The following is a 27,974-nucleotide window of genomic DNA, read 5'->3' as shown; positions in this document are numbered from 1 at the left end:
GAAACTCCAGCTGGGTTATAAAGGCCTTGGGTAAAGGGGAAGGTTTCAAGCCGAAAATGAAGTTTCATTTATCTTTAGGGCTTTTTGCACCCGCCTCGGCTGGCTGCCTGCCGGGGGAGCTTGGATAGGGTTTACTCGAGGAATTGTTAATTCGGGAGGGTTTTTCCCCTTTTTGGTAAGGGCGGCAGCACCAGTTGGTTGCGTCAGGCCGGGGCTTAAACTGGTTTTTCCTGGGATAAGGAAAAACAGGTCAGGCCTGTTGCTTCCCAAGAGTGCCTTGGCCGGGGAGCAGCTCACCTCACATGGCTTCGGATGGGCTTTGGCATCCCCTCCTGGATCTGGCCGTAGGCTTTGCATCCCCAGCGGGTGAGATTTGGGGCATCCCCGGACTTGCAGCAATTGCAAAAAGTGAAAGGGGGGGTGGGCGGGGGAGCGTTTGCTGCAAAAATAGCCCCGGCACGCCGCAGTGCTACCGCCGTGCCCTGGGGAGGGGGCGGATTTGGGCACAGCGTGGGAACGGGTGTGCAGGGGGGGGGATTTGCATGCCCTGCCTGTGGGATTCACACTGCTGCGGTGAACACGAGGCCCTCTTCGTGCTGCTCTTGCACCTTTGCTGTGCTGCTGGAGGAGCCGCACGAGGTGCATTTGGTGTTCGCTGATTTTTTTTTGGGGGGGTCAGCTCTGTTCTGCCCTCCGGCCCTGGTGAGGTGCTGGGGGCAGGTGGGGCTTGAGGAGCGTTTTGCTGCCAACTGCCCCATTTTCTGGGATTTTCACAGCTGGAAGATGAAGGGAGAAACGATGAAGCTAAAGAAATTAACGCATTTAGTGCTATAATCCCTGTTCACACACAGACAAAATAATAATTCACAATAGGTGTCATTTAAATTTCTAATAACATGGGGCTGTTTGGTTGGTGCACACAGCCAAAGGCCCCGTCTTCATCTCATCCCGGAGAGCTTTGCATCGCAGCAGGATTTGCAATGACGGAACGGGCAGGATGGTTAACTGGCTAACGAGTACGGGATGGCAGCGGCATTTTGGGGGTGCAGGATTTCCTTTCGAGCTTGTACCCGACAAGCAAACCCAGCTCAGCTGCTTCCTTGTGCCCTTGTGCGAGGCAGTGGGAGGTGGGCTGAAGGAGCGGTGCCTTCACCCAGGGCGATGCTGCACCGTGGTTTCGGTGCCTCCCTTGCGAAAATGCATGGGGGTTTCCTGCAGCAGGTGCCCCAGAATTTCCCAGGAGGATGCCAGCAGAGGGCATCCCCCGACCAGCTCCATCGCTCCCATCACCTCCATAAATACCAATATGCACTCATCTGGAGTGGTTGTGTGAAGTGCACTCTAAATAAACCCCCTCCCTCCACAAACACCAGCTCTGTCCTGTGCTACTTACAAGCACGTGGTGTGTTTACAAGGCTAATTAAACTCCAAATATTTAAAGTTCCTTGAGAACATCTCCGTTCCCGCGGTGCTCAGCCCCACGGAGCTGCGTGCACGCCCACAGCGCCAGCTTGGCTCGAGTCGTGCTGCTACGCACGCCATAAAGCTTCGCGGGCAGGGCAGGAGCACGGTAGGTGCTGGATCTGCTTGGGAAGGGGTTGCACCGGGCACTGAGTTTTTGCTTTGGTGTGATTTTCGTTCTGCATGCCTTTGGTTGTGCACTGTTTTGGTTGAGCACAGTTTTGCTTGTGCGCAATTTTTGCTTGTGCGTAATTTTGCTTGTGCGCAATTTTGCTCATGCACAATTTTGCTCGTGCGCAATTTTGCTCGTGCGCAATTTTGCTCGCGCATGAGACCTTCCTGTTACCATTTGTCCTTGCAAATGAGGCATCCGTGCCCCTTGCAGGGGGTGCTGCAGGGTCAGACCAGCTGGGGTCAATGACCAGTGATGGGCAAGCCGCTTATTTAAGTGCTGGCCACCACAGCAAGCAGTTTGCTTGCCTGCTTTTCCTCCAGATCCTTTCCTGGCTAGATGAAGGTGTCCATCCCTGTTGCATCCTTGCCAAATGTCCTCTGGCAGGAAGGATTTGCTCACCCAGGTGGATAAATGAAGCCCCCTGCTTTTGGCTGGAGCGTGCCCCAGCCCTGCAGTGTGGATGTGGCCCTGCTGTGCTCCCCCTGAACCTTTGTGGGTTGAACCCTCCCTACCCCAATCCCAGCCTAGGTGCCAGACTGGACTTTTCTTTGGCAAAGCAGAGATTTCCTATGCTTTCCCCACCTTCTTCAGGCTTTGCTTTATGTGGTCTTTCCTTTTTTCTTTTTTTTTTTTAATTTTTTTTTCCTCTTCTATTTGAGTTGACATCACCGTATGAGGGGCTGCTCGGCTCCAGCACCCCAGGGTGGCCCAGCCTTTGCCCTGCCCTGTGTGGGTGCATCGGTGGCTGAGTCAACGTGGCCGTGGCGCATGCAGGGCACCCACCCCGTGCCGAAATGCAGCCGTGGCACAGGGCTTGATGCTGGGAGGCTGCTCGGGAGGACTGCAGTGAGCAAACCTCCCGCTGCTCCCATTTCTGCTGCCTCCCTGGGAACTGGGGCGTGTGTGGGATCACGCCCTTGGCCGAGCTGTGCCCATAAACCTGGCATTGCCGCTGTGTTGACACACCTCAGCAAGTGTGCCGGGAGGGCTGGAGCCTCTGTGGCTGTGCGGATGCAGGCAGCGCAGTGCAGAGCCCACTCTGGGTATGAAGCATCCCCTATAATTGCGCCAGGACCCCTCTCTTTGGTGCCGAGTGTGCCTCCCATTGGGTAGGTGCGTGCACTTTTGCTTGGCACTTTGGCCGTTCTGTCTTTGCAGAGCTCTTTTTGGGGTGCGGTAGCCGCTCGGTTTGGCAGAAAGGCTTTGAGTCCTTGCTGAGAAGTTTCGGAGGTGGCAGATGGAGCTCTGGACCCGTGTAGCAGCGCTGTTTTCAACCAACCCTTACCTTCCGTGGCTGGGAAGGCCCGAAAAAAGTCAGTTCCCGTGATTGGATGCTTTGGCTTTTATCCAGCCATCGTGACACCGGGGACAAAGTCCCCTCTGCCACGCTGCTGGGGGCACCGATGCTCCCGTGGGGCCTTTCCAGCAGGATTTGGCACCTCTGTGGGCACAAACACCTGGCGGGCAGCAAACAGTGATGCCATTATCTGCACAAAAAGGTGTTTTTGGCAGCTGTGATGCAGCTCCCAAGTCATCCCAAGGGCACCGGGGATTTTTTTTTTCTTTTTTTTTTTTTTTTTTGTGTCAGGCTTGTTCATCCGGTTGGGGCTGGGATTGGCCTTGCAGCTGCTGGGTTTGTTTGCAAAGGGGCGTTCTGCAGCAGGGCGAGGTGGCAGCAGCTGGGGTGTGACAGTGGGAGAAGCTTCCTGCAGAGCGGGGAAAATGTGGCCTTGAACACCGATGAGACAGGTGAGGCTGGCGCAGTTCGTAGCGAGGATGTTGTGTTTAAACGCGTGCACGTATGGAGTGGTCTTTGCACCTCTCTAACTTGCTAGGTTTTGGCTGTGTGGTGCTTTTTGGGGAGGGAGGGATTTTATATATATATTTTTTAATTATTTACTTATTTATTTTTGCTGTGAGTGGGTTTTGGTGCTGGGTTTGCAGAGCGACTTTGTAGTGTTTTGCTTGGGGTCCCTCCTCCAGGAGGCATCGCTGTCCCCTCCTAAACCCAGGAGGGGTGCCCATGGCTTGTTTGAGGCTGGGAGGGAAGCAGCTGCCTCCTCCCAGCCCTCTGCTGGGGCTGGAATTGGTGCCAGGCATGGGTGGGTGCCCTCGGAACGGGGACAGGGATGGGACTGCAAATTTGCAGCTTTGGTGGGGAAAATCCCCCCAAAGCAGGAACAGGGCAGGACAGTGGCTGCGTTTCGGGGCTGCCACCCGCATCCCGTGGCTGTGGGATAGAAAATTCCAGGAGAAAACCCTTCACACTCAGAAATTCGGGAAGCCCCCCCTGCAACACCCCTCTGCCACCCAGGCTCTATTTTTGCACGAGGGATGCTCTCAGCAGCGAGAGGGTTAAACAATCCTTGTGCAGGGGGTTAAAAAGCAAGGAGGGGGCCAGATCCTGCTGGGAGGTGTGAGTGTGTGTATGGGGGGGACACATTTATTAGGACTGGGAGCACTGGGAGTGTAAATCTGCTCTGGGAAAAGAGCAGGGGGGGGGATGCTGCCCAAATCCCGGCATCCCTTGCTGCCTGCTGCCGCTCCCAGCTGGTGCGAGCCCCACTGCGGCCAGGATTCAACCCCGGCCGAGGGGCAGGGACCTTGCTGGGAGCCCCCCAACCCGGGGATGGGGACCCCGCTGCATGGCGTGGGTGGGCTCGGGCTGGATTAGCCCCATCGCCACCAGGCTGCTGCTGCTCCCCCGCCGCCCCTGCCGGGGCCCTGCTCGGCTGATGCGGACACAAAGCCGGAGGAGACGCGGCCTTCCCAGGTCAGCAGCGACCCTCTCCCCTTCCCTCCTTGCCCCCCACCTCCGCAGCCCACGTCTCTCTACGTGGGCGCCGATATATTCGGCTGGGTTTGTGTTTATAGGGTCAAGATGGCCCCTTCCATGGGGAGGAGGTGGTCGGTTTTCCTCCTTGCCCTGGCCGGCAGTCAGGGCTTTGCAGATAGATATGAAAGAAAAGCGCCTATTTTTGTTGTTTTTACTGATAAATATTGGAATTCAGGCTGGGGGTGGGAGGAGGAGGAGGATGGTGAGCATCGGCGTGTTGTTGCTGCTGTACGAGGCTGTTCCCGCACCCGTTCCAGTTTATTTTCCTCCCCGATTTCTGCTCCGTTTGCAAACTGTGCAGAGGTTGCAAACCTTCCCGTGCTTCCCCTGCTGTTTCCTCACGAAAAAAAAACGAAGCTTTGGGGTGCCGAGCACCGACCTGGGGCACCCCTTGCATGGGGGAAAAGTTGGATGTCGCTGTGCTTTGGTGGCGTAATCCAACTGCAGGATTTGCACCCACGCAAACATGGTTTTTTATTTATTTTTTTTATTTATTTTTTATTTCTGCTGTGTCCCTGTGAGCAGATTTGGAAGAAAATGCCCCAAACTGTTGTGTATTTTTTCTTTCCTTTTCTTTTCTTTTTTTTTTTTCTTGGCAGCCTTGAAACTGCTTGTGTCATTTTTAGCAGCAAGGAGGACTTTTCCTTAACCCCCGACACACACAGAAAATATTCCTTGATGATTTTGGTGTGTAGCTTGCTGGGAATAGCAAACACGACATATCGTGCTTGGTGCTAATCGCACTTTCCTCCTTTTTGTGATTTTTTTGGGGAGGGGTTTGGACACTGATTGCATTGGGAGAGAAGGGTGTGCGCTGTGGGGATGTGAGGTTTGCAAAGGGGGTAAAATCCCTGCAATGTTTGTTGTTTTTTTTTTTTTTTGTCTCGATTTGGTCTTTGTTATGTATAAAGTGTGTTTTAGTGGCTGGTTGGTTGCGAAGGGCAGGGTTTTCCCCAAAAAATCAGGGGAAGCAGACAAAAAAAAAAGTGGAAAAATGCACTCACAGTGCAGAAAAAGCATCTTATGGTGTGCTTGAATAGGTCTTGGCATAATGGGTCTGCAGGGGACAGACTAAGTAAATTGGAGAGGGTGATCTCAAATACACCAGTGTCTCCCTCCAACACTGATTTTGGGGAGTTTTCAGGCAAAATAAGGGGAAGCAGCAGCAGCCCATGGCGGGAAGAGAGGCTGTTTGCGACAGTGGTGAGAAGTTTTGGTTCAAACTTTGCGTGGAGGCAAAGTTCAGAGCTGTTGTGGCTTTCAGGCTGGAAACATTCCTGGGAAAAAAAAAAATCTGCTCATTTGTTATTCCTGATTCTGCCCTCCCAGTCCCTTCCCAGGGCAGCTCCATGGTGATGAGCTGGGTTGCTTTGCGAAGCGATGGAGCTGAGATGCGGATAGGCATAGGGTCGGTGCAAACTAAGGCTGCCTTGCTGCTTTTTGAGGCTGTTTGCAAGAAATCTTTGCAGAACAGGCTCTTTTGTGAAATGCCTGCGCCTTCCCGCTGCAGGTCACAGCCAGACCCAAGGCACTGTTTTTTTTTTTTTCCCATGGCCTTTCTTTGCCTCAGCACTAAACATAGACAGACCCAAAATGCCAAACCGACTCCGAAGGATGCATGGGTGCCTGCCAAAAAGCCAAAAAATGGCTTTATAAGGGGCATAATTTTGATTTTTTTTTTCTGATTTTTGTTTTCCATTTGCACTTCTCGTGGCGCAGGCTGGATGAGGAACGGATTTTCCGGTTCATCAGTGATGTTGAAAAGCAAAATTAAAAGGAAAGCAGCAGCAGTTCAGTGCCAGGTCTTTGGGCTTTATCTGGAAGAGGGCAGCAGCAGGGATGTTTGCCCAAAAAACCCTGTTCCAAAATGAAAGGTGGAACCACCTCGCTCAGGAGGAACTTTTCCCCCATAAGCTGATGGCTTGTGGCAGAGGCCAGCTGATAACAAATGACAAAATATCCTTGGATTTTGAATTGTCATTTGGCTGAATTTTGGGGCTGGAGGCCCTTTTTGGGGGAGAAATCTCCACTTTCTGCCTCATTTTCATTCCCAATGTTTACTCAACTTCCCCTTCTGGCCACCTCCACCAAGCGCTGCTGGATTGTTGGCCCCAAAACCCCAGATTTGGGCACTTCTGAAGACACAGGATAACTTTTCCTTGTTGGAGCCCATCTTTCCACCCAGTGCCTTAAAACCTCTGCATTTCTTTCCTTGGAAAGCTGGGAAATTCGGCACACAGCCCTGAAATGCACTGCATGGACCCAGTTAGGGCTTAAAAAAACTTCATGCAACCCTTATTTCGCCCCTGCTAGTATATCATTAATGCTTTCCAAGTGGATTGGGTGAAAGATCAACCCTGCGAAACTCTCCATGGGAATAACCCAAGCTGCCGGCTTGCACATGCTTTTGGGGGTGGAAAACCACCCGGAGGAGAGCTGGGGTGACAAAAGCCAGCCCCGAGGTGGCAGTGGGACGCAGGGAGGAAGCAATAGCGAGGCGGAGGAAGCAGCAGTGGATTCTTATTTCTTGCTGTGCCTAATTTATGGGTGATTTATGGGCCGGAGCTGGAGCACCGCCTGCTTCCCTGGGTGGATATCTGCTCCACCACCTGCTTTCAGGAGCCACATTTGGGGTCTCCGGGTTTGGATCTGGCCACCCTTTTGTCGATGCCATTGCAGGTAGTGCTGCGCTGGGGCTGTTTGTAAGGTGGGATTGATGCAGTGGGGCTGTGGAGAGGAGCCAGAGGGATTCCCTGCTTGAATCCCAGCTGCTTTTGTGCATTTCTCAACTTTGGGCTGAAAAAGTGGAAATCTGCTGTTGTTTTTTTTTTTCCTAACTTTCACTACTGCTTGTGCTTCGCTTCACCTTGACGCAAAGCCATGCGCCGAGCCGCTCGTGCTGCCACTTGCTGCAGGACGCAGCACTCTGGGAGGCTTTAACCCCCTTTTTTACCCCCCCCTGCCCTTGAGAAGGGGGGCAGTGGGGCGGGGGGGGGCTCTGGGGCTGGGATCCTGCCGTGTCCCCAGGCTGGCAGCTGCACTGGCAGCTGGGCCCTGTCGCTCCGCCGCGGGGGCTAAAAATAATGTGATGGAGCAGAATAGGTGCCAGCCCCCCGGGAGGAGGATGCTGCGGCCGGCTCGGGCTGGCTTTAGCAGGTGGCCCTGCTTTTCTGGCTGCAGGGACTTTATTTATATCCATCTCTGTTTATTTTCCCCAGTTGGGAGGGAGACGCTGTGGCGTTTAACTCAGTCTTGCCAAGGGTTGTCTCCACCAGCATCCCCGTCCTGCTCCAGGGTGCGTTCCCCCCCTGCCCTATCCCATGCGGACGCATTTTGCCAGCGGGATGTTCCTGCCCCCGTTTTCATTTTTTGCTGTGCACAGCGATGCTTTAATTTCATTTTATCAAGCCTCAATTAAAGCTCGGGGCCGGCTGGGTTGGAGAGCAGGCGTTCGCCTGTTAACTCTCCCCCCCAGCGGGCGTGCTTGCAGATGGGAAAATAACCAGCCCTGGGACAAATCGGGCAGATAGGAGCTTATGTCAACTGTCAAAATGGTAAGTGACCTTATCCTGCAGCGCCAGTGGGATAAAATCAGGGCCGAGCTGGCTTTGACTGCTGCCTGGGCTGTGCGGTGTTGCCGTCCTCCTCCCGAAAAGCCAAAAGCCGCTGGGGTGCGGGGCAGAGGCAGCAAGCACCCGGGGTCCTGGGGCATCAGCATCTCCCCCCTCGGCTTTCCCTTGTGCTCAGGTGGTTTTTAATCCTTTGCGTTTTGGGGGAGCATCGCCGTGGAAGTGTCGTCTCTGTCGGGTCCCCCAGCGGGCTGGTTGGTGGCAGGTTTTTGGCTCCGCTGGCGGCTCATCCACAGGGGCAAGCCTGGAGCTTGCAAAAGGGGGAGGCAGGAGAGCCGCCCGCTCCTGCAGCCGCCAGCAAACGCTGATGGGAAGCAGATTAGGTGACATGAGAGCAGCCTGCAAACACGCCTTGGCTGCGAAGCGCTTTCTGTTCCGAGGGCCAGAAAAAGAGTTCGAGGAGGAGAAAGTGTCCCTGGGTCCTCCCTCCAAATAAATCACCCCAGCGTGTTTATGCAGGCGCCGGGCTGCTTGCAAAAGTGGGTAGAGGAGGATACTTACAGCACTGTGGTGGTTGCTTGGAGAGCTCAGGTCAGTGAGGAAAAGAGGATTTTGTTTTATTTTTTATTTTTTTGTGTGTGTGTGCTGGGAAAAGGCCAGATGCGTGTCAGCTCGGTGTTTTGGGGGGGTTGCAGCAGCGCAGGGCTGTTCTTCTTCCAAGCCCTTTGCAAGACGCCGTCTGTCCTTGTGCAACCCCAAGGAATTGCTGCTGCAGGGGGCTGGGAGCTTGTCCTGCAGGTTCAATGGGATTTGGGGCGCTGAACATCAATACTGGGGTGCAAGACCCTGGGCAAGTTCGCAGTGTTTTTTTCTCACTCTGGTGGCGTGGGTGTTAGCCTAGCCTGTTTCCCAGGCTGAAACACCAAATAATCAATGGTTGAGGTCAGAAGAGGAGGAAAAAGGGTCCCTTGATATTTCCTTCCTTTTCTTGTGGCGGGGGAGCCTTGGGGAGGTCGGTCTGCTCTGACCTTCCTCATTCTTCCCTCTTCCTCCTCTCCTCCCCATGGCCGTGCTGTCACCTCCCTTGGGGGGCTGGAGAGGAGCAGGAGAGCTGTAGGAACACCTATAGGGACACCTATAGGAACGTGCACCCGTGTGTGTGTGTGTGTCCTTGGGGCTGGGGGGCTTGCTGCAGCCCCCCCTGTGCTGCAGCTCTCAGGGCTTTGGGGCTTTTTTTTTTGGAGCTTTTGCAGCTCTCAGGGCTTTGGGATCCTTTTTTTGGGGTCGTTTAGGGTCTCTGCATCCCCTGCTTCTCACTCCTGTGGGAGATGGGGGTCCAGGTGGGGGGGGAAATGGTTTCACGTGGTGAGTTGGGGTCGGCTCTTCAGGGCGGGGTGGTGGCATCTGGCAGATGCTTGGGACCGTTTTGCTCTTTGGGGCTCCCTGGGCTTGCCCTGCTGTGATTTCTCTCCCGTGCATCACCCCTCGGGCTCAGGGGTCTCTGCTCCGTCCTTCCTCTTCCTCTCGGTGACCTTTCAGGGCGCCGTGCTGGGCGTCTCGTGTTACCGGAGCGGGTGGGCCATCGATCCAGGCAGGGAGGCCGCTCGGTGCTTTCCAGCCTCTGAGCATGGCTGAGCCCCTTCGGCTGGGTGCTTGGAGCTGGCAGGGATGGATTTGGCCCTACAAGGTCTCTGGGCACGGGGTGGATGTGGCAGCGTGTGCTTACACCCAGGACTGGCGTTTCTTTCCTTGTGAGCAGGTTCTGCAGCAGCCAGAGCAGGATTCGTCCCCCCGTGGGGTGCCTGGGGGTCTCTCCACGCTGCCCCCTGTCCAGGGGGGCCCTGTGGGGCTGCTCCCCCCCTCTCTGATCCCATCTCTTCTTCCTTCCCGCAGGAAAGGCTCGGGGACGGGCCCAGGCAGAGCGTCCGGACCCCCTGTGCCATGGCTTCGTCTGAGCTGCCCCCATGCCCCGCAGTAGGTACTGTCACCAGCCGGAGCTGGGTTTTTTGGGGGGGAGGAAAGCCAGCACTGAGCAGGAAGCGGGGACATCACCCAATTCCCCATCAGAGCCTCGTGGTACTGCCAGACCACGAGGGGCTACTGCAGGGGTTTTTGGGTGGCGATGCTCTCTGCCATACCCCACATTCCTCTCCAAATCCGTGCCGGGGTGACACCATCCGATGGGGTTCCTGCTCGCAGGTGACCGCCTCACCCCAGAGGCCCCCGGCGCGCTGCCCCACGGCGAGGAGGACCTGGGCGAAGCCTTCGACTTTGAGGACAGTGACGAGGAAGACGACGAAGACTCAGCAGCCGAGGCCGAGCCGAGCAGGGCTGCGGTCCTTCAAGCACCTCCCCGCAGGCGCCGTGCCACCAGCTCCAGCATTGGTGAGGCTCCCCCCGTGTCCCCAAAACGTCCCCTTTGGGTGGCCGAGCCTGCGCCGTGCTGGCCGTGCTGCAAGCTCGGGCACCGCCCCAAATTTCTCTGTTTTTTTCCCTTTGCAGAGGGGCTGGTGCTGGAGACCCAGGAAGGGTAAGTGGGGTTTTGGGGTGGTCTGGGGAGAAAAAGCAACTTTGGAGGGGATCACCCTTTATTTAGCATATCCCAGTTTTGTGCTGTGCCTCGGTTTCCCTATTTTATTCCCACTGCTCACAGCTTGCAAAAAGGGCTGGATGCCTGAAGCAAGCAGACCCTGGGGGTTTGTACCCCCCCCCCCCCCCCCGGGAATGTAGGGGGTACAGCAAAAGGGCAGCCCCCACAGGGGTGGGGACCCCACATCCAGCCTCCCTGGTGAGTCTTCCCCGTGCCTTTGCAGAGCAAAGATTCATAAAAGACATTTTGGGGACTTGTGCATCCTGCCTGCGTGGGTTGCCTGGACCAACCTAAGCCACTGTAACCCTAAAAATTTGGTCCCCAAGCCCTGGAGGGCGACAGCAAAGCAGCAGACGTGCAGTGGGATGCGCAGAGTCCCCTGCAGGGCCAGCCCCACGTGCAGCCGTGCTCTCCGTAGGGTCAGTATTAATAGCAACCGGTGGCTTTGAGGCTGCAAGCTCCCTGCTGGGGCTTTGCGAGCATCTGGAGGCGAGCAAAAGAGCACGAGCAGCCACCAGCACTGCTGCCGAGCACGGCTTGTTGAATTTTTCTCTTCTTTATTTTTTATTTTTTTTTATTTTTTTGGTTTTGTTTTAATTTGCATCGGGGTTGCCTTTAACGAACGAGCTCATCCTGCTGCTCCGGAGGTAAACGCAGAGCCCCCGCGCTTGCATCCCACCCCCTGATTTCGCAGCTCACATTTCTGCTGCCGGAAAGTCGGAGGCATCGACCTTGACTTTTTAACGCGTCCGCTTTTCTGGCGGCGCGAAACTTCCTCCGTGGGGCTGCAGCTGGGTTTGCATCCCGGGCAAGGCAGGGGTTTTATTTTTGCTGCTGTGCCCCCCAAATGGGTGTGAGCCCCATACGCTGGGGGGTGATGGGGTTTGGGGTTTGTATGCATCCAGCCCTGGGGGCTTTGGCACCCCGGGGTGCTCTCTGATGGTTTTTTCACCCTCCCTGCAGGCTGCCGGCGGGGGTGAGCAATGGGGAGGCTGGTGGGGCCCCCCCCGACATCGGCACCCAGACCTGGAAGAGCAAAAGCAGCCACCGAGGTGGGTTAAAACACGTGGGGAGAGGGGCAAAGCACAGCCTGAGCTGAAAAACCCAGCCTGGCCTTGGGAACAGGGAATGATTTTGTGGTCCCGGCTTGATTTTTGGGGTCCTGACACGGGGCTGTTTTCTTGCTCCCCCCCCCCAAGGCGAGCGCTTCGAGTTCCCAGCAGTGGAGGACGATGTGATTTACGACGACGTCCCCTGTGAAAACCTTGATGCTGACCAAGACGGTAGGGGCAACTCCCCCCCTGGGGTCATCATTTTTTGGGGTCGTGAACCCATTTCACAGCCAGGCAAACTGAGGCACCGGGAGGGGAGCATCGCGAGCAACGTCCCCGTTCTGCCCCTCCAGAAGAGGCTGCCAAGGGGCGATACATTAGGAAAACATCCAGGGCTGGGGAGGGTGCTGGGTTTGCAAAACCCTGATCTTCTGGGATCCCTGGGGAGGGAAAAAGGGCGACATTTTACCGAAATGTCCCAGGGGCAGAGCGCAGCCTGATCTACGAGGACGTGCAGCGAGGCGAGGGGCTGCGGGCGGGCGAGGATTTGGGTTGGAGCTCCAGCGAGTTCGAGAGCTACAGCGAGGACTCGGGCGAGGAGAGCAAGCCAGAGGCTGAGCCGGCCAAGCAGCGGGCGTCCTTCCAGCCCAAGGTAAGGCTGGCGATCCCCTCTGCCTTGTTAGCTTGCAACTCACTTCTTTTTTTCTTTTTTTCCTTTTTTTTTTTTCATGGGTTTCCTGGATATATCTCGCCTAAAGGTCAGGGGCTGCCCTGTGCTCTCAAGCAATACGAAACCAGCACAGCCTCATGAGCTGCTCTTGGATTTTTTTTCTCTATTTACTCTTTTCCTTCCCTTTTTTCCCCCCCATCTGTTGCATCTGGGCATGTGGCTGCCGCTCCCTGCCTTTCCTGTGCTTGCCGCCCTTCCCCGCTCAGACCAAGCTGGATTTCGGGAGCACGTTTCCCCGCGCCGTGCTGCTTAGGGGTGGTTTCTCCTCTTGTTTTGGCTGCTTACCTGAATCTCTCTTCTCTGCCCTCTCTCGCATCCTCTGGCTTCTCCTCCCGCCTGGTTTGCTTGGGGCTCAGCTTTCTCCAGACCTGAATAGACTAAAGGAGAGATACGCCAGGACTAAGAGAGACATCCTGGCTTTAAGAGTTGGGGGGAGAGACATGCAGGAGCTGAAGCAGAAGTACGATTGGAAGGTACTGTCCCTCCTCGGTCCTTTCCTGTCCCTAAATTTCCTGGGGGGAGGGAGAAGAAGCCCTTCCGTAGGGATGTGAATGCACCCGGGCTCAATCCAGCCTCTTTTGTCCACCAGCTGCCTCCTGCGTGTCCCGTGGGCATGGGGACACGGGGACATCTCCATTCCTTGTCCCGTGGGCATGGGGACATGGGGACATCTCCATTCCTTGTCACTTTCTCCATCTCACCTGCATCCCCTGCAATCGTTACCGGTGCCTGCGTAGAGCAGCTCCCCGTCCCCAATCTGCCCAAACCATCTGCTTTTTGGGTTTTTATTTCTTTTTTTAAAGGGGAATTTGGACAAAGCGAGGTTCAGGCACACTAGATGGATCTGAGAAGGTTTTCCCCGATACGGGGTCGGGAAGGAGGTTAAAGGGAGTGGAGCTCCCTGCAGATGTAGAATCTTATTGCAAAGCCTTTCCCTGCCCCAAACCACTCAGGTTGGTAGTTTACGGCCAGTTTGCGCTGGGATTTGAGCAACTTGCACTAAAAATGTTGCAGTTTCAGGTGTGAAGGGCAAACGCCCCGTTTTCCTCTTGCACGGGTGCACACCAAACCCCGCTGCAGTGGGTTGGATGCGCTCGTGCCCCTCTCCCCTCCCTCCTCTCTGCTTTCACTGCATGCTCATGCTTTGCCTGCGCCTGCTTGCAAGCTGATGGCACGCGACCGCGTCCCCACGGAGGGGACAGAGGTGCAGGAGCCCTTTGGTGCTCAGCTTCCTCCCTTCCCTCCTCTTCCTCATCCTCCCCGTTGGCCAGGGCTGGTTTTTAGAGGATTGGGGGAGATGCTGAGGGCAGTGTCCCTGAGGGAATGGGGTAGAGGGATGCAGTGCTGTGCGATCTCCAGCGCCCCGGCCCCTCTCGCCCCCTGCCCAGATGACCCAGCTGATGAAAGCGGCCAAAAGCGGCACCAAGGACGGGCTGGAGAAGACCAAGATCGCGGTCATGAGGAAGGTGACCTTCCTGCACCGTAAAGAAGCACCAGGTGAGCAGGCTGCCAGCAGGGAGCCCCCTTTGTTGCCTTTGAGAACCAAGAAAGCCCTTTTGGAAAGCATATAAAAATCCATGTTTTTCGTCATGGCTCCATATGGCTTCTAGCTTCTATGTTCTATTTTTTTTTTTTTCCATTTTATGCTTTTAAATGTATTTTCCCCATTGCATTCCCAGCTCAGTCTGTTCAGCTCTCTCCTTGCCCTTCCCAAAGCACCCAAAGTCCCTCCTGGGATCGGGGTGGAGGGGGGGACATCAGGCCAGCACCCACAGGTATTCCCAGTGGGACAGCGAGCGGGCAGGTTCTCCATACAGGATCAGTGCCTGGAACAGTTTAGGAAATAATGAATTTGGGCAGAACTGACTTTTGGGATGTTTTGCGTTTTTTTTTTTATTTTTATTTTTTTTTTCTTGCTCAATCCTACAAAGCTACAGGGTCAGGTTTGAGGGGCAAACCCTCTGAAGCGTGGAGATCCTTTCCCCGTGTGCTCATCCTTTCCCTGAAGGTGTTCCCATGTCTCTGCTTTGTTTTGGCTGCTGCTTGTTCCCTGCTCTGCCCTGGGATGAGGGGAGCAGCCCCGTTTTCTAGACAAGGGGTGAAAACGCAATTGTGTGTGTGTGTGGTGGTGGTGGTGGTGGGGTCCTGGAGCAAACCCCAGCCCCAGCTCAGTGCCCATAATATTTGGCTGCCCCATAGGGGATGGGGAGCGTAGGAGGAGGGCGGCGGAGGTGGAAAAGCCGCCGCCTGCCCCCAGCATCTCGAGGGGGTTCCTGGAGCATCGCGGGCCAGGTAGGATCCTGCCAGGAGGCCCCCCTGGCTCTGCCAGGCCCCCCCTGGGGATCTGCCGTGTGTGCCCAGGCCTCGCTGCATGGTGTGCGAATTGGGGTGGGAACCTGGAGAAAAAGATGCTCCGAGCATCCCATCCCCACGGCGCGGAGCAGAACCGTCTTCCTGGCAGGGGGGGCAGCAGCAAAGAGAGCTTGGGCAGCCCCGCAGAGCCGGCAGCGAGGCGCTGGGATCCTCCCTGCCAAAATTAGGGAAGGAAAAAGGTCACCCGGCTAGCAGCACCCTCCCCTCTGGTTATTTATACGCGGCGGGGATGGGAGCGGGGCGGCGGGGCCTGGGCGGCTGGAGCGGGGCATGAGGCCTGCGCCATGTGGAGGAAGGAGCTGTCCCTGCCCCACGACCCCATGGCCCGCTCGCCCTCCTCTTCCTCAACTGCTTCGGCCTCGGGTAAGGCCTACTTGGGCGCTGGGAAGCTCTCGGGCCTGTTTTCTCTGCCATGCTGCTTTTAGCTGCTGGTTTTTTTCCGCTTCTCCCTGCTCGGAGCAAGGACGTGGGGGGGTTCCTCAAGCCGGGTCGCTTTTTGGGCAGGGTTTGTGCTCCCCCCCCCCCGGGGCCCTGGCTCCTTTCTGGCCTGCAGGGCCTGACTCATGCTGGTGTCCGGTGACAGCGGCGGGGCCTGGGGACAGGCGATGCTGGCCTCCAGCTCCGCTTGCGGCTGCGAACCCAAGCGGAGCCCCTGGAGCATCAAAAAAAGTAAAATATATTTTTTTGGTGTTTTTTGTGGGTTGCTTTTCCTCGTAGGGGACTCAGAGGAGGAGGACACGGGCTTCTTGGAGGTCACCGTCTCGGACATGAAGCACCCACCACCGGAGCTCGGCCCCATGCCCGCGGGGCTCAGCCCCCAGCAGGTGGGTGCGTCTTTGGGGTGAGCACTTGGCTTCCCCTTCCCCTTTGAGCAACCCAAAATAACAAAGGGCTGAGTCGGCAGAAAGCAGCCACGCCGTGTCAGCAGCAGGGCGGGGAGGGGGGGGGACACTTCTGCATGGGGGTTCTCGCCCCCCATCAGTTATCTGCGTGCCTTTCAGGTGGTGCGGCGACACATCCTGGGCTCCATCGTGCAGAGCGAGCGCAGCTACGTGGACTCCTTGAAGCGCATCCTGCAGGTGGGGGGCCCTGGTTTTGGGGGTGGGGGGCGCGGGGCTGCGGGATGCTGACCCGCTGCCGTCGCTTGCAGGATTACAGGAACCCGCTGATGGAGATGGAGCCCAAGGTGCTGAGCGCCAGGAAGTGCCAGGTGGTGTTTTTCCGCCTGAAGGAGATCCTGCAGTGCCACTCCATGTTCCAGATCGCCCTCGCCTCCCGCGTGGCCGAGTGGGATTCGGCGGAGAAGATCGGGGACCTCTTCGTGGCCTCGGTAGGAGGGCGGTCGGGTGCTGCTGCCCAGCCTCCCCCAGCCCTTTCCCAGCAGTAGCAGGGGGTGGAGGAACCGAGTGATGCAGCCCCACCACGGGGTACCCCAATATTGCCCCAAAACGCCATGAGCCCCCACAGCCTGATTTTGGGGGGCCTGATGGTGCTTATCTTGCCCTTTCCCCCCGTGCCAAGTTCTCCAAGTCGATGGTGCTGGACGTGTACAGCGACTACGTCAACAACTTCACCACTGCCATGTCCCTCATCAAGAAGGCTTGTCTCACCAAACCTGCCTTCCTCGACTTCCTCAAGGTCAGCGGGTCCCGAGTGTGGGCACACGGGGCTGCTGGTCACCGTTTGGGGTGAAAACTCCCCCTTTTTATTGCTTTTTCCCCCCTGCACAGAAGCGGCAGATGGCCAGCGCGGACCGGGTGACGCTCTACGGGCTGATGGTGAAACCCATCCAGAGGTTCCCCCAGTTCATCCTGCTCCTGCAGGTATGGGTGAGGGGAGCCTGTGCCCATGGGGCACCCGCTTTGCACCCCGCTTTGGCAGCCTGGCTGCTGCAGGAAAGGGTTTAACAACAGGCATTTGATTCCTTTTTGGGGCTGGCAGTCTGCTTGTGGGGCTTTGGGGACTTTTCCCCCTTCCCAAGGTGGGATGCTGGGAGGCTTTTCCTCCAAACTCTTGATTTTGATGGTGATGCGAGCTGTAGCATCCCCGTTCACAGCCCCAGTGATGTTTTTCCCCCCCAGGACATGCTGAAGAACACCCCCAAGGGCCATGCGGACCGCCTGTCCCTTCAGCTGGCGCTCACAGAGCTGGAGACGCTGGCGGAGAAGCTCAACGAGCAGAAGCGCGTGGCTGACCAGGTTGCCGAAATCCAGCAGCTCTGCAAGAGCATCAGTGACCGTAGCAGCCTCAACAAGGTTTGTCCTTCGGCCTCGCCGCTCCTCCTCATCATCCCCTGCTGCCAGGCGGCTTTGGGGCTGGGTTTACATCCGTCCCCTCTGGCTGGTGTTTGCAGAAGTGCTGTGGTGCTGGGGCTCCCGGGAGGGGGGTTTTGGAGAAGCCAAGCTCCCGTCTTCCCTGAAACGCTGTCCCGTAGCAAAAGCAAAAATAAAAGCCTGCCGTTTGGAAATTCCCTTCCACCCCCACCCTATGGCACCAGCCCTCCAGGAGAAGGCTGGAGGGGGGTGAGCCAGGGCACGCTGCTTTTTTTCTTCTGTCGCCTCCTCCCCTTCATCCATCTGCTTGATTTTGCAACCCCTGGTGGAAAACCATGCGTGAAGCTATTGCAACACATCCTGGGCCGTGCTGCAAGCACGTGGTGGCCTCCACAGCCTGTCCCTGTGGCTAGGACTTGGGGACAGAGGATAAAGGGGCTCAGAAGGGGCTGCAAAAGGGCCGCGTTGATCCTTTAGAGCTCTTTGCTCTCGGTGATGTGAAATGCAGGGCGCAAAGCTGTTTCCCATTATTTTAAAGGACCAAACCCAAGTTGTGAAGGGAAAACCCTCACACGAGCACAAAGCCCCCCAAAAACTGGAGGGGGTGGGATGCGGGCAGGACCCCCAGGGCTGAGCCCCCTGCCCGCTCCATCCCCTCTGCAGCTGCTGAGCTCAGGGCAGCGGCAGCTCCTGCTCTGCGAGACGCTGACGGAGACGGTGTACGGGGACCGGGGGCAGCTCATCAAGTCCAAGGAGCGCAAGGTTTTCCTCCTCAACGACATGCTGGTCTGTGCCAACATCAACTTCAAGTACGTGCCGCCCCCCCCCCCCGCGTCCCAAAATCACTCTGCAGAGTGCTGGTGTGGTCACCCCCCAGCACCTGTGCCCTTCCCCACCTCAGTTTTGGGCTTAGTGTGGGTTCTGCTAGCTTTACCCCCAAAACTGCTTCTCATTTTAGAGGAGCGAGCCCAAGTTTGGGGCTGCTTTGTCCCGAAAGCCTTGGGCAAAGCATCCGTGCCGTGATGCTGTGGGGAGCTCCTGGGGGGGTTTGGGGACCTTGTGGCTCAGATGTTGATGCTGCAAAAGGGGGGAAGGAAGCTCTTTCTGGGCTCCCAGTGATGCTTTTTTATTAACATTTCCCCCCAATCCAGGCCGGTGAATCCAAGGTAGGCGCTGAGTGTGGTTTGTGTTTGCGTGCCCCACGTTTTGGGGGTGCAAGCATGACCCGGTGCATGCTGTGGGGTTGCAAACAGAGGTTGGCACCTGCTTTTTGCAAGGGGAAGCGGTGGGGTTTGCAGGACGAGCAGCACCAGCTGCCCATTTACTTGCTTTTTGCCTCCTCCCTTGGCAGAGGCCAGCTGGAAATTAGCAGCCTGGTGCCCCTGGGCCCCAAATACGTGGTGAAGTGGAGCACGGCCCTCCCGCAGGTGCAGGTGGTGGAGGTGGGGCAGGAGAGCGGTGCCTACGACAAGGACAACGTGGTCATCCACAACGCCGGCGCCAAGAAGCACGCGCCCACCGGGCCGGCCTCGCACAGTGAGCACCCGAAACCTGCCTCTGCACAGCCCGGGTGGGATGGGGGGCAGGGACTGCTGCTCACAGTCCCCTGTTTTTTCCCTTTTCCCCTCCCCACCAAGATAAAGTCTACCTGGGGCCGCCACGGCTGTTCCAGGAGCTGCAGGACCTGCAGAAGGACCTGGCGGTGGTGGAGCAGATCACCCTTCTCATCAGCACGTTGCACGGCACCTACCAGGTACCTAAATGCCAAACTGGGGGCAAAACTTCACATTTAGGCACAAGCCCCCATGATGTGCCTTGGGGAGCTGCAGGGGGGCCGTCTGGACACTCTGCTAACCCCATGGGTCCCGTCACCCCGTTCTGAGCTCCACAGCCTCCCTGTGGCTAAAATATGGGGACTGAGGCTCCGTGGAGATGCTTCCCTGAATTCTCACTTCCCCCAGAACCTGAACATGACGGTGGCCCAGGACTGGTGCCTGGCTCTGCAGAGGATGATGAAGGTGAAGGAAGAGGAGATCCACTCTGCCAACAAGTGCCGCCTCCGTCTCCTGCTGCCTGGCAAGCCGGACAAGTGGGTTCCCAAATTCTTCCATCCAGCTCAAGGAGGGGAGGAGGCTGAAGACAACCCACTGACTGATTTCTTCTCCCCCCACCCAGGTCTGGCCGCCCCATCAGCGTCATGGTGGTCTTCATCACTCCCAGCCCCCTGAGCAAGATCTCCTGGGTGAACCGTCTGCACTTGGCCAAGATTGGGCTGCGTGAGTAGATGGCTGGGGTGGCTCTTGCTTCTGAAAGCAAAATCTGGGAGCAGAGAGAGGGTTGAGTCCCGGCGGGGGACTGGTAGCAGGGAAAGCGTTGGACCAAGGTGGTGGGAGAAGTTTTCAGCTGGTTTGCATGCTGGCTGGAAGTGGGAAATGATGGGAATGGTGTTTCTCCCTCAAAATGCTTTGCGTTACGACGCTCTGGGGTGGCATCTCTGGGATGCTTGTTGATGGATCTCAGCTTGGTCTTGTGCTGGTGCTGACGTTGCCCTGTTTTTCCATGAAATGGTGCAAATAAACAAGGGGGGAGCCCTTTGTCCTGACACCTCTGTGTCTCTATTCCTTTTTAACTCCATGAGCCACTGCAGGAAAAAAAAAAAAAAAAAGTTTAATGGAAGAAGGAAAAATCATTCCAGCCCAGGGGGGATCTAAGCACTCAAACACGATTTCAAATGATTTTTGATTCTCTTGTTTTTAACAGTTTGTGTTGTTTTTAATCTGGGATGCCTGGGGCATAATCCTGTATCTGCAAGTTAGAAATGAAAACGCATTAAAGCCTAATGTGAAGAAACACATTAGTGCTTTCTTTTTCCTCCCTTACATATATAGTGTTTTGGGGGGGCTTTTTTTGCCTCTGCTCAATGCAGTTGCTTGGCCGTGCGCTGCAGTGAGGTGCAAGATTTTGGAGAAGGAATTGGGGTGTGCCCCCGGCCCCCTGCGGATGGTGGTGGCTTGGGGTTGGGAATGTGAGGCTGTGCTGGGCATGGGGTGTTTAATGCATCCCAAAAGCTGGTGCTGGGGTGGGTGATGTGGCTTCCCCTGCTGCACCCAGGCTTGCTCATTTTGAGAGGGAGCTGGGGGTGTCCTGGCCATCCTCGAACTACTCTGCTCCCCCCCAGGGGAGGAGAACCAGCCAGGCTGGCTCTGTCCCGACGAAGACAAGAAGAGCAAAGCTCCTTTCTGGTGCCCCATCCTCTCCTGCCACATGTCCGCCTTCTCCTCCAAGGCCCTCAATTTGCAGGTAAAGGCGATGTCCAACCTCCTGAATTTGCTCCTTCCCCTTCAGCTCCATGTGCAGGGAGGATCCAGGCTGAAATCCCACGGGGGGCTGGTTGGGAGGGCGTGGCTGAGCTGCTTGCAAGGGCAGAAATGGGCGCAATCCATCCTGGTTGGGGGGTGAAAAATAAGGAATGCCAGCTGGGTTTGGGCTGGGCCCTGATTTTGGGGCACGTGCTGTGTACTGTGCATGAGCTGGGATAAATGTGTGTGTCTCCTGCAGCTCGGTGCCGCGGTGCACAACCCCGTGCAGTCCTCGCTGCTGGGCTTCTCCGCCATCAGCACCTCGCTGCCGCAGGGCTACCTCTGGGTGAGCAAAACGAGCCCCAAAACAGGGTGAAAAACACCAGGTTTCCTCAGGAACCCATCAGAGGAAAGGCTAAAAACGGTTTTGTGGTCCCTGCAGGTTGGGGGTGGCCAGGAAGGCGCAGGGGGGCAGGTGGAGATCTTCTCCCTCAACCGCTCGGTGCCGCGGACGGTCAAGTCCTTCCCGGTGGCCTCGCCGGTGCTGTGCATGGAGTACATCCCCGAGGCGACTGAAGGGGACACAACGGGGACCGAGGAGACCCGGGTGGGCACCGAGCAGCCCCCTACAGCCCTGCACCCCACTGTTTGCTTGGGACTGCAGGACGGCAGGTGAGCACCCCGGAGGGAAGGCACGGGCAGGGGTGCGTGCACTTTTACGCACGCGCTGCTCTTGCAGCCCTCCTCCGTGTGCGGTTGCTGCAAAGAGCTTTGCACTGAAATTTTATGGCGATGAGGACTGGTACTCCCTGGTCCTCATCCTGCTCTCGCATCTCCCCTTTTCCCACTAGCATCGCAGTGTATGGCAGCGTGGACACGGGGACACAGTGCTTGCTGACCTGCAAGAGCCCGGGCATGCAGCCTGTCCTGTGCCTGAAGCACAGCTCTGAGTACCTGTTTGCGGGGCTGCAGGATGGCACCGTGGCTGCGTACCCCAGGAACAACGGTGAGGGCACCCCCATGCATGGTTTTGGCCCCAAAACGGAGAGCAGGGCACCTTAGGTGGGCTGGCTGCTAAAACAGTGATAGAAGCACCATTTTATTTATTTCCTCTGCTCTTTCATCCCCTGCCTTGCAACCCTGAGGTGTGTGTGGTGGTGCTGGTGGTGGGGGACATTATTTTGCTTTGCCAGGATCAGTGGGGTTTGGTTTGAGGGAAATGTGCAGTGAAAGGTCCCAGTGGCAAAGGGCTGATGGAGCATGAAGGAGTTTGCTTGGAGGGTGGCAGCACCTGGGGACTGCTGGATCCTTCCTGGGTGCACAAGGACCCCTTGGAGCTGTTTGTATGGGGGAAAAAAAAAACCACCTTTTTGGTGCTATAAAGAGAGCCAGCCCCCTCAGGGGGATGATGTGCATGAGCCCTCTGCTTTATTGGATTGATTTGGGTTTTATTGTCGCTGGCTCCAGCTGTGCCAGGTGTTGCAGCCCTGGTGCAGCTTGCTCAGGGCCTTGCTCCTCGGAGGTTTTTCCCAGCTGTTTTTTCTCTGCTTCGTCGCTAGAGGGTAGGGAAGAGCCTCAGAAACGCTGCCCAGACACAGTCCGGGGCAAAAGCTCCAGTTTGCTCAGATAACCTGCAGGGAGAAGCACCAAAGCTGCTTATGTTGCATTTTTGGGTGCTGTGCGCCCCCCTTTCCAACCCTGGCAAATTAACGGCGTGGCTTTAATTTCCCCTTGATTGCCCAAATGCATGTGGAAGGCAGCAAGCTGCTAGCAGGTTTTTTTGTTTTTTTTTTTTTAAATCTTATCCTTACCTTTTGCAAATTTGCACGTGGTGGCACACCTGCTGCACGGCTTTGTTAGAGAAAAGCTTTCCTGAAATAGCTTGGTTTTACGTGGAGCTGCGAGCACCAAGATGTGCTTGGTGCAGGGGCTGAACAACGGCTCGGTTGCGATGCTGACGAGAGCAGAGCTCTGAGCACCCTGGGGCTCTTTAATCTCTCAGATCGTGAAGTTTTGTGTTTTTTTTTTTTGAAATTGCCACGGAAGTAGGATACCTGCTTGAAAGTGAGAACAATTACCTACTGCAGCCGTCCAGCCTGCTGGAGGTGGTGAATTCATGGAAACCTTGGTCGGTGTCTTACACAGACACTCCGCTTCGACCCAGACGAGCAGTAGCACTTTAACAGCTAAAAAAAAAATAAAAATAAATAAAACAAAAGATTAATTTGGGCTTTTCCAGCAAGGATTGGGTGCTGTTGTTGTGCCTAAGCATTCGCTGCAGGTGGCTGTGCAGCAGTGGCACTGTCAGGCTGTTAAACCCAGACGCTTGCAGCTGCTGAGCCATTGGCACAGAGGTGCTGCAGAAGGGCTCGGGGTGGATACCGGGGTTGGTGGCTGCCCATGGGTGTTCCTCTGCTCTGCTCTGTCCTTAATTCCTCTTGCAAAGTGTGGGGGTGAAGAAGACAGCGTGGTGGGGAGGGGTGGCTGTGTGCCTGAGCTTTGGGTGCTGCTCATGGCCCTTGTCCATCTCCCTGCTGGTGGCATCGAGGTGGTGGGGGCACCTGGGGCTGCGTGGGGGGCAAGAGGTGACCCCAGCACCCGAAGGTGACATCTGTGGGTGACAGGGATACCTTGGGCTGGCACCTGCTTGTGCATGCCCATGCCCTGATTGGATTTAAGCCACTAGATGCACGAAAAGATGCTTTTTTTTTAGTTGTTTTTGCTTCCCCTATGGCTAAGCTTCCTCTCACCCTCTCCCGGCCTCTCTGCTCTGCCCTAGGGGGGCTGTGGGACCTGGCTGAGCGTCCCACCTGCCTGACTGTGGGCACTGGCCCCGTGCGAGCCCTCCTGACGCTGGATGAGACCGTCTGGGCCAGCTGTGCCAACCAGGTCACCGTCCTCGACGCCTCCAGCCTCCGCACTCAGGTACGGTGGGGGGGCACTGAGCACTGCCAGCACCCCTGGGATGCACTTTGGGGTGGGGATTTTGGGAACTCTTGGTGGGTTGGGCACAAAAGGGTGCGTGTCCAGCACCGGGGGTGTGTGTGCGATGCCCAAACAGTTTTTATTGCTGCCTTGCAATGCCTTTTGGTCCCTCGGTGGGTCACAGCAGTCCTGTTCCTTCCACGAGGCAGCAGCAGTGTTGCTGAAACCTCTCCCACAGCTGCATAAGCAGGGAATGCTGAATAGTCACTTAAAAAAAAAAAAACGAAAAAAAAAAAAAACCACTTTATCCCACCTTTAATTTTCTCATTTAGTGTCCAAACTTAGTTTGCATGTATTAGCTGTCGTAAATCCATCCTACCAGCAGTGCCAGGGATGAATAATGCATCGGAGGGCTGTATTAGTTTTCTGTCTCCGATTCTTATTTATGACAGGAGCCGGTTGGGAATTCTCGCAGAAGAAAAGCGTGGGGGGAGCGCAGGGGGAAAAAGAGGGGGGGCACATCCTGGGTGATGCGGTGTGAATTGGCAATGCAGGGGGGCAGCAAAACAGGGCATTAAAAGGGGCTGGGGAGGGGGTCCCACCCCTGGGGGCTCAGTGCTGATGTTGGTGTGCAAGCAGGGGGCGGCAGCCCAAATCAGCTTTGATTCCCACCGGGAGCTTGCACCTCCCTGTCCCCTATAACAGCAGCTCTGCAAACCCCCAACCCATAAATAGAGCTTGGAGAGCTGCGTTAGGGGCTCTGGGGTCTGTGTGAATGGGGCCGGCAGCTTGGGGATAAACCACCAGGGAATAAATCCCACGTTGGATGGGAGTGAGGGGGAGATAACCTAATAATCTCTGTCCGCCTCCGTTCTGTGCGAGCTCGTGGGGAGATTGCACTAAGCCGGTGCTCTCCAGGGAGGGATCAATAGCTGCTCCTTTCCTTTAAAAAAAAAAAAAAATCAGAAATTCAAACCCCTAAGAAGTGAAGTTGGAGTGTGTGCGTGGAGGTGATTTCAGCCTGCATCGTGCTCGCTGCCCCGGTGTGGTTTGGGCTCGTTGCTGCGATGTGGAAAGCAGGAGCTGCATTGCAGCAAGACCTCGGGGTTGCAATTAAACAGCAAATCACTGCCCGAGGACGCGTGCACAGTACATGCCACGAAACAGCCGCTCTCCTCCTGCTCCCAGCAGGGTTCGATTTTTAACCTCCAAACCTCTCCTCTCACCAGCATCGTCATGCTCCAAAGTCTGCTTTGCTCTGGAGCATCCCGTGTCTGCAGGCTCGAGCTGTTCCCAACCTGCCTTCAATGCTAATACTGGTTTTTATGCCTTGCCTGCTGCTTGGGGGATTTTCGGAGAGTTCATTTCATAAAGATGTTGCTGGGTACATAAATCCAGCGCTGCTGGAAGCGTTTGCAGCGCAATATTCGGGGGTTTGGGAGCTGAGGCTCCTTGCAGGGGCTTGCTGCAGGAGGGAGAGCGGACAAAATAGGTAAACAAGGTGTTGATGAGGATTTTAGATGTGTTGGAGCATATCAGGAGCAGGAAGGGATGGGGCAGCACGGTGAAAAGGTCAAGTTGAGGTTTTCAGCTCTGTTTTTTTTCCCATCTGAAAGCGGAGACGGGAGATGCAGCAGAGCTGAGAAGGTTGCTCTCCACCTCTGACCTTGGAAGAATCAGCTTTTATACCAAAGCAGCGGATATTTTGTTTTCTCTTCCTTTTGTCCAGAAGTTGTTGTACAACAACGGTCCCCAAACAGCTCTTGTGCAGGGGCTGAGCCTTTGCTTGCTGGCTTTTGGGGCAGGAGGGAAGCAAAAGTTCTCGTCCCACCTTGGCACGAGCTTGGCTGGTGCATCTAGTCCAGCAAATAAGCCTTTTAAAGAAGAAATAAAACCTGGAGGGTTGGGAAAGGCTGAGTTACCTCCCGAAAGAACCAAGAGGAGGCTGGTGAGGCGCTGCTTTTGGCGTGCTCTGCTAAAATCAGAGCTGGTGGGGAGGGCTGGCACCTCCAGGTCTCTCCTTTCCCACCTCTGAGGGTTAGCAGCCCCAAAAGCAGCTGCTAGAGAGCCTGGTCCTGCAGCGATACATGGAGCAAATGACTTTTATTGAGATTCCTTCTCTATTTTTTCATCTTTGTGGTCTGCAGCAAACCTTTGAGGCCCACCCGGACGCGGAGGCCAGCGTGACGCACATGATCAAGGCGGGCAGCGGCGTCTGGATGGCGTTCTCCTTGGGCTCCTCCATCCGCCTCTTCCACACCGAGACGCTGGAGCACCTGCAAGAGATCAACATCGCCACCAGGACCACCTTCGTCCTCCCAGGTGGGCTCTCAATCCCCATTAATGGGAGAATTGGGGTGTCCACCCCCCTGGATGGTTTTGCTTTGCTCGCGGCCGTGTCGATTTGCAGAGGGATTGTGCTGCAAGGGATTTATCTAGCTCGTGGTGTAAAGTTTTGGAGCTTTGCCCTGGAGCTTGGGTTTCCCTTTATAAGCTGCAGGGATGGAGCTGGGGGCATCACCCTGAAGCCCCAGGGCATTTTTAGCAGGTGGCAGAAAGAGTATCTTGAGAACTCCCAAGCAAAATGCTAACACTTTGCGGAAGGAGGGTGTTCTTAGGCTGAGAGAGTAGTTTTTAGGCTGCAGAAGCTTTGGGATGGGCTTGGGCAGGTCTGAGTAGGCTGAATGTTGGGCAGATGGAACCCCTTCCCTTCATCCATGCATCCAGTGGTTACACTCATGCACCCACCCCATTATTGTGTGCGCATCCACACCCCATCCCTGCGCCCATGCATGCCTCCATGAACCCCACCTTTGCACCACTGTGTGCATCCTTGCATCTCAGCCTTGAACCCATCTGCACTCCTGTGCATGCAGCCATGCACCCCTGCACCCCCTCGTGCATGCACACCACATCCCCACGCTCCCCTTTCCCCCCCACTTACCCTCCAGCACATCCCCTCTGTGCCCGTTTGGCTCTCAGCTGCCCCGATGTGCCGAGGAAAGGACGAGGCTCAGCCCTGAGCTTGCAAGGTTGCCTCCCCCTTGTTCCAGCTACAGAACGTCGTAATTGTGTAATTAGTTATAAACGCAATACTCGTGTAAGTCACTCTTTCTTTTTTTTTTTTTTTTTTTAGGGCATGTTAAAATATTTATCACTTCCTTTTCTTCCTGGGCGAGTGAGCGTTCGGTATTAATGCGTTTTTGAACTCGCGCTCCCTCATCCTTTTTAACTAGACAGGTCATTAATAAAGTTCTCGCAGAGAACTGGAGTTGCATCTCTGCAGATATATTGCTTTGCTGAGTCTGACGCCGCAGCGCTAAGTCTCTGCAATAAAATATTCATTTGCCATTAGAAGCCTCGCTTCTTTTCGCTCCTCGTCCTTCTGCTTTTTATTTATTGGGATTTTCAGCATTTTCCCTGCACGGAGATCTTCACACAAGGGTGGTGCTCGGTTCAAGGGGGGCTCTGGTGTGTGTCCCCCCATGTAAAACTCTGGGGTGTGTGTGTCTGGGGGTGGGTTGTCCACTTTGCAGGGGGATGCTGCTGTTGCTAAGCCCTTGCTCACCCCCTTTTTTTTTTTCCCCTTTCTTCAGGACAAAAACACGTCCGTGTCACCAGCCTGCTCATCTGCCAGGGCTTGCTATGGGTTGGCACCGACCAGGGCATCATTGTGCTGCTGCCCGTGCCCCGGCTGGAGGGCATCCCTAAAATCACTGGTGAGCACCCTCAAAAACTCCCCTGCTCAGCAAGGTGATGCATGCAGCTGTTTGGGCTCTTCTTTCACCAAATTCCTCCGTTTTTCAGGAAAAGGCATGGTGTCTCTCAATGGGCACGGTGGCCCTGTGGAGTTTTTGGCAGTGGCACTTAGCACCCTGGCCCCCGACGTGCTGAAGGGCAACCAGGAGGAAGAGGAGGGTGAGGAAGAGAAAACCCCGGAGCTGGATGGTCCCCCGCCACGGGAAATGAGGAAAAAAGGGATTTTGCTGCAATACCGCCTGCGCTCCACTGCCCACCTCCCCGGGCAGCTCCTGTCCGTGCGGGATGCTCCGGCGGGGACCAGCGGCACCCCGGAGCACACGGAGGAGGACGGCTCCATCTACGAGATGGCCGACGACCCCGACGTCTGGGTGCGGAGCCGACCCTGTGCCCGTGACGCTCCCCGCAAGGAGATCTCCTCTGTCGCCATCATTTCGGGGGGCAGGGGGTACCGCAACTTCAGCGCCGAGCCGCAGCGCCGGGGCGGCGAGGCTGACAGCACCCTGCTCATCTGGCAGGTCCCGCTGATGCTATAGCCCCCCTGGGGACCCCCACCCGGCACCTACCTCAAAACCACCCATAAAGCTGCCGGGGGGTGGTTGCACCCCGGGTGTGGAACCCCTGTTTATTTTTTTTTAAGGAGAAACAGAAAAAAAAGGAAAAACTTAAAAGTGGACTCTTTTTTTTGTCCCCCAAACCAGCTTTGTGCAATGGGAGAGGGGAGTTTTTAAACTTGGGAAATGGCGACCTCCCTGCGGGCTTTGGAGGCGCTGGGATTGTGCTGGGCTCTGGCCGAAGGCATCTGTGTGTATGCGTGTTAATATATATAAATATATATAAATACGGTGTATATTATTACCTGTATAAAGAAGGAATCTGTATATATTGGGGCACTCGGAGATGCAGAAATAAAGCAGAGGTGTGAACATTCA

At 55.9% G+C, this 27,974-nt stretch overlaps 1 protein-coding gene across 21 annotated transcripts; it reads left to right on the top strand.

The window, feature by feature from the left end:
* The first annotated feature begins 328 nt into the window (after positions 1-328).
* Positions 329-27,974, top strand: ARHGEF10L (Rho guanine nucleotide exchange factor 10 like). Of its 21 annotated transcripts, none has more exons than XM_072026715.1 (30): positions 329-366; positions 9,935-10,019; positions 10,241-10,426; positions 10,544-10,571; positions 11,595-11,683; positions 11,831-11,914; positions 12,166-12,335; positions 12,770-12,886; positions 13,802-13,910; positions 14,613-14,705; positions 15,504-15,610; positions 15,788-15,865; positions 15,937-16,116; positions 16,308-16,424; positions 16,517-16,609; positions 16,868-17,041; positions 17,723-17,868; positions 18,211-18,225; positions 18,411-18,595; positions 18,697-18,812; positions 19,021-19,148; positions 19,235-19,335; positions 20,238-20,359; positions 20,618-20,704; positions 20,801-21,030; positions 21,210-21,364; positions 23,138-23,283; positions 25,431-25,605; positions 26,880-27,002; positions 27,091-27,974. In XM_072026715.1, exons 2-30 carry the CDS (start codon positions 9,983-9,985, stop codon positions 27,576-27,578), a joined length of 3,879 nt encoding a protein of 1,292 aa, XP_071882816.1. In that variant the 5' UTR covers positions 329-366; positions 9,935-9,982; the 3' UTR covers positions 27,579-27,974. The 21 variants fall into 21 exon arrangements, with proteins under 21 accessions (XP_071882816.1, XP_071882815.1, XP_038022484.2 ...); XM_072026714.1 differs by lacking the exon at positions 329-366 and adding an exon at positions 1,546-1,570; XM_038166556.2 differs by lacking the exon at positions 329-366 and adding an exon at positions 3,241-3,385.

Source organism: Anas platyrhynchos, chromosome 22 (assembly GCF_047663525.1).
Source record: "Anas platyrhynchos isolate ZD024472 breed Pekin duck chromosome 22, IASCAAS_PekinDuck_T2T, whole genome shotgun sequence".
NCBI classification, from domain to species: domain Eukaryota; kingdom Metazoa; phylum Chordata; class Aves; order Anseriformes; family Anatidae; genus Anas; species Anas platyrhynchos.
This window is presented reverse-complemented; position numbering and strand designations above follow the sequence as displayed.